Source organism: Penaeus chinensis, chromosome 39, assembly GCF_019202785.1.
Source record: "Penaeus chinensis breed Huanghai No. 1 chromosome 39, ASM1920278v2, whole genome shotgun sequence".
NCBI classification, from domain to species: domain Eukaryota; kingdom Metazoa; phylum Arthropoda; class Malacostraca; order Decapoda; family Penaeidae; genus Penaeus; species Penaeus chinensis.
The window spans coordinates 14,323,569-14,333,568 of NC_061857.1; the positions used below are offsets into that span (position 1 = coordinate 14,323,569).

A 10,000-nucleotide genomic window follows, 5' to 3' on the forward strand; every position below is an offset into this window, starting at 1 on the left:
TGGCCCAGAGCTCAGCTGCATGGCCGTTCAAGGGACTGTCATTATTCGGTTCTGGCAGAGAAAAATAAAGAATTAAAATCCTTTTCATCTAATCCAGCAACCTAAGAAAAGTAATAGAAAAACTTAATACTCTATGAACTTCTATCATACCAGGCCTATTGGGGCAGTCATGTTTTCAGACTAGGAAATCAACATCCCTTCAATAATAATGATAATAATAATAATAACAACAATAACAATATATAATGATGACAATTTTTAAGAGATTCAAAATTGTGGTTTTGTTTTATTACACCCATTTGATTTTTCTATACCGTTCAGTTATTGTTAATAGGTGTTAAAAGAGAATGTTTAGCATTATATTCCCTCTGACAATTTTAAACCCACCTTAAGTTTGGACAAGTAATAGGGGTTTTAATCTCCAAACATGAACTGGAAATATTTTTCTTTAAGTATCATTACCCTTACCATTACTAACATCTTCATTTTAATTTATGTAAACCAAGGCCAAGGTATAGCACTGTAAGTCCTAAAATTCCTCCACTTTTAGATATGTGCTTAACCCAACCACAATGGGAGTCTCCAGTGCTAAACTGGACAATGCATCAGGGTGCATGTGAAGTCTACTGCTCAAGAGAAAAATTAGAAGCACAGAAAATGTATAACTCGGCTCTCTATGCTCTTGCTTGCAGCATAACAATCTTTTTTCAGGTAACAAGGCTAAAAAGAAAAAGAAAAAAGAAAGAAAGAAAGAAGACTAAGCCTAGCTCTGAGAGCCTATTTCTCCTCAGTGATACAGCCAAGCCCATATAACTGGCATGCATAATGTAGAGCAGGCTACACATGATGTAGCTGTCACCCTGGCATTAGGTGGTATGATGTGACAGTACGTCATCCAGTGTCTCCCAACAGATATATAATCTCAATTAATTCTCTTTTGGTCTACTACCCTTAAAATGGATGAAAACATAAAAAGGGAAGAAGGAAGAGAAGAAAGAAGAGGAAAATAAATGGAGAAAGATTGGCAGAAAAGGAAGGAGAGAAGGGAAAAGTGAATTGTGAAAGAGAGGAAGGAAGAAAAATAAAAAGTAAGGAGAGATAGGAAATGACGGAAAAATATAAGAAAAGTAAAAGAAAGAAGGAAAGAAGAAAAAAAGGAGGAAGGAGGGTGAGGGTTGTAGTTGTTTTAATTACATGAAAATAGAACTGATTACAGCAGAATATGTCCAAGCATAGATAAATGAGACTAAAATTTAGAACTGGACTCAAACAATTCACAAAGTAATTAGATTGCAGAAAGAACACAAAAATTTGCACTTGCACAATAGCTGCTTCAATAGTGGAATTTGTTATAATTGGAATATTTGGTTGAATGTGGCAAAATCAAAACACCGATGAGTTCTCCTCCTACTACCCGTTAATCACAACAAAAATTTGACATACATATGGCATTTGCTTACCAAATGGGGTAAAGAAACGTCTATCTACAACTGCCTAAGCGCTATAGTTACCTTGTCGTAACCACACCCATCTTCAATTGATACATAACTGATTGGTTAATAAGCAATATTTATGATGCAATCCTTGTAATCACACACTGTATACACAGTTTATAAACAGACCTGTTTTTTCTGTATGCCAATTAGGGCGGCATGTAATACATGGCCTGTCCACTGTGACTTTAATTTTGTTTACACATATATATATATATATATATATATATATATATGGCTCAACAAGCACTTAGTCACCAAGATTTGATTACTAGGCCTATCTGATCTCACATATTTAAGCTATTCCTTAAATCAGTGGTAATAATGTACAAATTGCTTATAGAGTTATAATAATAATAATGTTAGTAATAACAATAATAGTATTAGTTAGAAAAACTCACTAAGGGAATGGGGTAAAATGGGAAGTTCAAATAAGCTTTAAAACAATTCTTGTTGATGAAGCGCTTGTGAATGGTTAACAGTTAAAACAAATAAATGTGCAAGACAGCAAAAGTGCTTGTGAAGCCATATTTGTGGAAACAAAACTGAATAAAACTAAAGCTGATAGTGCTAAGTTAAAATAGTTAACATTGAAAATACAAATTCTAACATTAAAACACAAGCATCTTAGAGCAGGATGTTAAAAAATGTTGTGTAGAGGCTTTTCACTCTAAGTCCAGGATAATACTGAATGTTCAGTTGCAGTCTATCCATTTTTCTTTATTTTAAATTAAAGATAAAGATGATTTAAAAAAGAAGATAACTGGCAGTGATCACTAACTAATGATAATAACCACTGAAGAACTTTTCTGCTGCAGATAATATAAACATTCAGGATTTGTAATACATGACAACCGCTGGCCAATGTGCTTAGTTGATTGGCATTGGCATTGGCATTGACTGGGTGGTTATTTTGAGCAGTTTACATCCCTTCTAGATACAGTCTATTTACAGTTATATACATTGCAAAATTTGGGATAAATTTAGCATGTACAAACTGAGGTTACCATCTATTGTGCTCAGTATTTGGTCTCATTATTTAGATTATTTTCTCCAGAAAGACACAATGAATACACTGCATTCATGGACTCAATATGAGTCCATGGACTATATCCCTTTTTAATATCTTCTTCAAAGTTCTAATTTAAACATTCAGATTTTAACACTGTTAAACAGAAATGGCTTGTCATAAACTGTGAAAACATGGTGTGAATATAATATCAATAAAAGCATTGTATATCATGCCAATATGATCAAATACAGCCCAGCAGGCATTGCTCATCACTGGGCTAAGTAGATAAATATAATTGTATTGTTGTCCATACAATGTCTTGCCCAGTCAAAAGCCAGGTAAATGATCAATAGTTAAAACAAATAAATGTGTTAGACATCTAAGGTCATATAGTAATAAGATGAAGTATAGTGGTAAAAATGGCAAATGAGTTAATGATGTGTTAGATGTCATAATATGATAGAGAACAGGATAAAGAAATGGAGAAATCGAGCAAGGTGGAGTTTCGTAAAAGGGAGTAGGGGGTTAAGGTTGTAGGGCAAGGGGATTAAAAGGAGAGCTACTGCAAAAAGGGAGATACTGTACGAGGAACAGAGCAAAAAAGCCATTATGAAGCAATCAACAGGTAATAAGGGTAAAAATGGGTGTGAGAGAAGTGGGAGGAAAAGAACCCAGGGAATGAGACAGGAACAGGGGAAGGTGGTGAAGAATACATCAGGAGGGAAGGATCCAAGAAGACACATGAGCATCCACGAAGGAGGACAACAGAAAATGGGAAAGAACGGGGAGGGGGAAGTACAGATGGAAAAAGGAAGGATGGGGTATCTTGGACAAGAGGGGGAGGAAGAGGGGTAAGGGGTACAAGAGGAGGCGGATGGATTGTACTTTGAATGTGGAGGGAATGGGAGTAGAAAGATTGGAGGGTGGATGAAGGAGAGGTGCTTTCTCTTGGGTCATGTTTAGGAAGTTTTGGATGTCCTCAAAATTTTCTAGGGGGAGTTCGGCAAAGAGGTCTGAAATACAAATGCTTTCTTAAGAAGAGAGGAGGAGACAGATGTCCGAGGAGCAGAGGAAGAGGTGGGTGTTGAAGAAAATGTGGTAGGAGATGAGGCGGAACATTTAGATTGCCTGGTGCAACAGGTAAAAAGAGAGAGAGAGAGAGAGAGAGAGAGAGAGAGAGAGAGAGAGAGAGAGAGAGAGAGAGAGAGAGAGAGAGAGAGAGAGAGAGAGAGAGAGAGGGGGGGGGGGGGGGGGGGGGGAGGTACCAGGGAAGTGGTAGAGATTGGAGTATCTGGACTTACAATGGCAAAAAAAAATTGACTGGGAGAGATGGGGGTAGAAAATGAAGAAAACTGTATAGCAGGAGGAGACAGAGTTGGAAGAGTAAGGGATGTATTCTGAAGATTGAGTAATGACCTGGAATGGACCAAATTGATAACAAAGGGGTAGTAGTAGCAGTGATCAAAGCCACATCAGAGGAGAGATAGGGGACAGGAAACCAGAGAAGTTAATTTTGGATAGGCTAGTTGATGAAGCGGCAAGCCTCAATGCCACTAATAAGAGTACAAAATCTTCACTAATGGCCATGGTGAGCCTGAAAGATGTGGGGATGAGAAAGTCTACACCTCTGGGTCCCCATGAGAGGTATGAGTTAAATGATTAACCAAGGGAATAAAGCACTGGCTGCCCAAGACTGACACAAAGCCAGCCTTTCCTCTTTTCAGCACAGCTCTTACACCTTAGGAAGTGAATGGAAGAAGGGATTAAAGAACAGAAGGAAAAGGAAAGGGGGAGAAGAAAAAAATATGCAAGACTGCCTGAGGCAAGGGCCTTCCCCAACACCGAGCCCCAGTCCCTGTTTCCTATGCCCCCCACACAATAACAGCAGGCGTGGGATTGAGGGGAGTCAAAGCCAGGAAGACGCTAACAGATTTTCTTTGTAATTCTATTCCAAGATAGCCTATTTAACTGAATTACGAGTAATAACTGCAATAAGGTGATAACTACACTAGGCATTTCTAACCCCATTGGATTCTGGTTCCTCACTCTCGCACTTTGGACATTGCGTTCACTTGAGTGGTGCCATGACTCTCCCTGATGTACAGCTTGTAAGCTTGTCAATACTTGAGCAGCCATTCTGACAGGTGGTGGCTTGTAGGCTGGGTGCAGTGACAAGACTCCATGCCTCCCCTTTTCAAGGTTTTCTTCTTTTTCTGTATAAGCATTTTTAGTTTGTTTTTTTTTAATAGCCATTTTCTCGTCTATACTTGTCAAGCGATTCGCTTTATCCAGTTAGTAATAGACTATTTTCCTTGCACAGACTCCAAATCATCTCTCTAGGTAGGCCATAAATCAGTGCAATAATAAAGAGTAATAGGTAACACTTATTTGTGTCACTTTAATTTTTTCTCATATTAAATTTTCTGTAATACAAACAGTGCCATGGCAGCCAAGAATAGGATCCTGTGCATGGAAATAGCATCTTCCCTGGAACCAGTGCTCTTCCAGTTATGGCACACGGACAGTACATCCCACACTCACTTACTGATGGGAATAACACAAAAAAAAATTCCAAAAACCCAAATGAGTAATCATCCTCCAAGGGCTTTGTGGCAAGTCTTCCCCATCACCCCCAGCCTTCAGCCTGGGGGCAATTCCAGGTCACCCTACCCCACAAACCAAAATTTTCCTTAACAGCTTGTTCACAACACCTTCCCGTAAGGCAAATCTTTTTCCTGATGTGATGGTCAAGTCATTCAGTTCATAGGGGTTAAGCAGACTCAATAAGATCTCTCTGGGTAATTTACACTCAGTGCAAAAATAGTACAGTAAGTACATTTTACATTATTCAATTTTCAATAACATCCTATGCTGCCGGTAACAGTGGCCAGAGATTGGCTCCAGCAAAGGGTTATGGTATCATCACTGGAGCTGGCTTCCCCCCTAGTCACTGCTCACAGATGGCATACTCCATCCTTGTTTAACCCATTTGCCCCAGATTTATGTTCTGTCCCCTGTAGTTTTTGGTGAATTTTGTTACATACAGATGGCTCCACATGTGCTCAGCCGGCAAAGAGTAGGTAGGCCTTTGTTACCGATCTTGATTTTCCCATTCCTTGAATTGGCGGGAAAATGTGTTTTTCTTATTAATAACATTGCTATCGATACTGTTATTATTGTTGTTGATTATTAAATTGTCATGAAAATATTTTAGAAAGACCCATTCCTAAAGTGAAGGAAGAGGGTAAACAGCTGAGATAGGAAGTTCTGATAACTGGCTATTTGGTGATTAAGAACTTGTAGAGCCATCTACGTCTAAATACAATAAATAAATATGTATTACAGTGGGCATGGCATGTATTCTTGGCACATGGGGCGAATGGGTTAAAGGTGTACATAACACAAGAGCACCTTTCAAAAGGACCACTGAAACAATCCCCCACCAAAACCTTTGTATACTCATAGCAAGACACCCCGTCACTCAACACTTGGCAGCAAGAAACTACTGCGAGTCATTCCCATCACCCTGGCCCTCAGTCAAAAAATTTCCACAATGAGACTTCCCATCACCCGCCACTTCCCAATTTTATCCGTGATAAGACATCCCCATCACCTGGATCAAGATCAAGGTAGTATTAAAACAGATATGAAAATACATGTTTCCAACTGACTTCTAAACTCTTATCAATAACTGGAAAAAAATTTAATTACAAATTCTACTGAAATAAGGTGAGATGGGGGGGATTTACATACCTCCAAGTAATGACTGGATCGAAAGGAGAATCGACCGCACATCGTATGACGCAGACCACTTCTCTTTTAAGATGTCTAGACAGATGTTACCGTGGAGGTCGACATTTGGATGGAAGCATGAGGTAACGAACTTGACTGTTGGTGCGCTGTAGGGATAACTGCTAGGGAATTCTAGAGACAGTTTGTAGGAGAGTCCCTCATACACCTGAAATAAGCATAAAGACTAAGTAAAAATGGTTTAACTTGAGTGTACCATATGTTATATTGAAACATGTGTCATGTAAATATGAACAAATACAAAAACTTATATGAAAATCCTTTGACATAATATTTAAACTATAAAACAACAATACAAAATCTGAAGATATATAACAATATTGCAACTTACTAAAACAGTAATAAGTTAATAAAATTTAGTTATTAAATATATTATTAGTATAAACAAGCTAAGTCTGCAAGTACACAAATTTGAAAAAAAAAAAAAAAATCAATCAAATAAATTAATAGTAAAAAGAAAAATAATAACAATAATAAATAAATACACAAATAAAATAAATAAAAATAAATCAATCAATCAAATAAATAAAGCTTATCCAAGGTCACACTAAGGAATCCTACCGTGGAGGCTGGACCAATGATTGTGCCGATCCATTTGAAGAGATTGTCACCTTCTGGGAAAGCCGAGATGCCTTTGTTCGCTGACATCATCAAAGTCATGAGCTCATGTTGAAGTCTGTGGAGGAGAAGGAAGTTTTGGTTTCAGTTTCATAGAAGAAAATTAAAGAAAGTAAAGAAAATTGAAAAAGCAATTCTCCTGGTCATTTTAAGTGGCATAACACATTTTTGTACCAACTGTTTTTCTTTATTAGTTCATTTGTTTGTCACTTCACACTCCATGCAATAATCAATTTGTATTCTCCAAGAGACCGCCAATCTATCTTACTCTATCAAAATGTTATTTTTTTTAACAATAACTGCCGCAGTTTCTTTATCTTATTCTTTTACGCTCAAGATTCACAGAATAGGTAGAGGGAGGGAGGGAGGGAGGGAGGGAGGGAGGGAGGGAGGGAGGGAAGGAGGGAGGGAGGGAAGGAGGGAGGGAGGGAAGGAGGGAGGGAGGGAAGGAGGGAGGGGGAGAGAGAGAGAGAGAAAGAGAGTTTAAAGTTAAGTTAACGTTTAGTTTTGATTCCATTTGTTACAATGGATATTCTTGGTGTGACATACTGTCCGTTTCATTTTGCTTCTAAACTATCCCCTGTGTGCAAGGAATGGCCGGGGTTACCATCCACTGGCGGCGAGGAATTCGAACGCAGGTCAGCAAGATTGCTAGACGAGAACGCTACCGCTGCACCACACAGCACACACACAGAGAGAGAGAGAGAGAGAGAGAGAGAGAGAGAGAGAGAGAGAGAAACTGTGAAGCTCATAAACAGCAGTATCCTTGAATATTCAACTAAATATTCTATTACCTCATAGAAGAAAAATAACAAAAAATGCAAAAGCCCTGTCGCATGCTTTAATTCTACAACAGTGGCTCCTGACTTCTTCTATTGCGTAGCCTCCAACCAATACATGATATTCTTCATTTATTACTGAATTCCAATAGGTATTGTAGGTGAGACGAAGTCCAGTTTAATTCATTCAAATTTTCAAATTGCTTCATGGCCCCCAGGTTGGGAACCCCTGTTCTAGACAAAAAGCAATGACTTAAAAGGAATATTCCTAGATTTTGAAGCTGTAACTGCACTTTCTTCATTCATATTATGGAGCTAATAACATCCCATGAACCTATTTCTCTTTGTTTTACTTTTACCTTGTAATTAAACAAGAAAACAAGGTGGTCTTTACAACCCAGAAGAGTGACTCTCTTCATTGTTGGAGATGCTGTTCCATGAATCCACTCGAAGCAAAATCTAGTTTTCATATCACTTAAACACTTTATGAAGTGGGCAAAAAGCAGGACCACATTTTCTTAAAAAAGTGTGAAAAGAAAAAAAGAATGAAAGAAAAAAAGAAATCCTGTGGATACTTTTAAACCTTATCATTATTTACTGAATTTTATGTATAAGTTCTATAAGGATTCTAGAAAGAAAAGCAAGTATTACAGTTTTTGTTACTTCATACATGTACCTGGATATTTACAAAAATTCAGATTCAGATATGGAAAGGTAATCATATAATCTTAGAGAGAGAAACATGTACAACAAGAAAATTGTCATTAGAGGCTATACTTTCCTTTTATGCATATTACTTACACATCACTAGTTAGTAAAACAACTGTTACCTACAACAGAAATTAAAAAACCTGCCCCAGTGACTGTCAAACCAACCCTTAGTTGCTATGAAATTATATATGATTGGATTTCAGTACTGCTATACACAGAGCATAAAGTGCTTAGTATCAATCATTACAAATACTATACTGCAATAATATGGTACAAGTATAATCTAGGGACAAACTCTGGAAAATATATGGACAATATTTTTTCCATGCAACCTCTCCAATATTTTTTTTTTTTGTCCTGCAGCCATAATATTCTACACTGTTGCGCTTCAACTTGCCTAATAAGGGGGCCATATAATGACAAGAAATATTTAATTTTCCTAATTTTTATTACCGAGTTCAGTCTCATTTCCCACCCTAAATCAAACAAACAAACAAACACGCAAAAAGCTTTAAATTTGTCTGGCCTTTATGGACTGAAGAACCACACTCCCTCGGTTTAGTATATCTATACAAAACTATATTCTCCCTCATTAATCATATTGTAACATATTTTGCTAAGACTTATTATTAAACTGGATCACAAACAGTCAGTCAGTCATTTGTAATAAATGAGATTACAATACCTACAGGGAAATTAAGGAGGTACCTGGATGATTACAAAATACAATAAGCAAACTGCCTAAAATGCACATTCATACAGTTTTCTTATTTTCTAAGGTTATACAGGGGGGAAAAAAACTATATAACAGTGAACATCAAAATACCCAAAGTAACATGAAAATTGGAACAATTTGTGTAAGGTACTTTTTTATACACAAAAGAACATTGGTGATTTTGCTGAAAGGAAGAAAGGAAAAAGAAAAGAAAAGAAACGAAAGGAAAAGAAAAGAAAAAAATAGGCCAGAGACTTTGCACTTGGACCAAAAGCCACCTGCCAGGACTATTCACCTAAAATCCTCCAGGCCTTAAAGCAGGTTGCTTTAAGGCCTGGATCAAAAGCAACCTGCCAGAACTATTCACCTAAAATCCTAAATTATTAATTCTGTGACGAAGACATGGATTACACAGTAAATTTGAGAAAAAGGTCTTCCACACCTGCTCCAGCCAAATTCTACTACATATAACTCTTAGCTATGAAAAATTCCAATATTAGTACCCTATAGAGAGACCTCTACTAATAGTTTTCAGTTAATTTTCCTCTCATGAATCATATTTTCCATGATGGGACTTTCTTCTCTACCTTGTTTATTATTCACTCTAGGACTAAATCAAGCTTTAATTTGAAGGAAATATGTCAGGGACGTCTAAGATCCACTTTGAGTACATGTGACAATAGCTTCTTGATTAACGCCGTAGGATGAAGAGCTCAGACTATGGTCTTGATTGCTCTGCGGCTTCGCTGACTTTGATATGTGACCATGGACGTAGACTAGCTTTACCCTGCACAAATTGTATTCTTTTATAGCTATTAGTTGGTATATATAAGACACCTACCGTGGTTTTCAAGAGGGAATT

At 37.4% G+C, this 10,000-nt stretch overlaps 1 protein-coding gene across 1 annotated transcript in view; it reads right to left on the reverse strand.

Moving 5' to 3' along the window:
- Nucleotides 1-10,000, reverse strand: part of LOC125046818 (ubiquitin-conjugating enzyme E2 C-like) — a 12,475-nt gene that overhangs the window by 1,178 nt on the left and 1,297 nt on the right. The window contains exons 2-4 of the mRNA XM_047644777.1: nucleotides 6,877-6,991; nucleotides 6,259-6,463; nucleotides 1-51 (exon numbers count right to left, since the gene is read on the reverse strand). The exon at nucleotides 1-51 is cut by the window's left edge and continues 1,178 nt beyond it. Of these exons, the coding sequence (XP_047500733.1) occupies nucleotides 1-51; nucleotides 6,259-6,463; nucleotides 6,877-6,991 (371 nt within the window). The remainder of the gene's footprint in view (nucleotides 52-6,258; nucleotides 6,464-6,876; nucleotides 6,992-10,000) is intronic.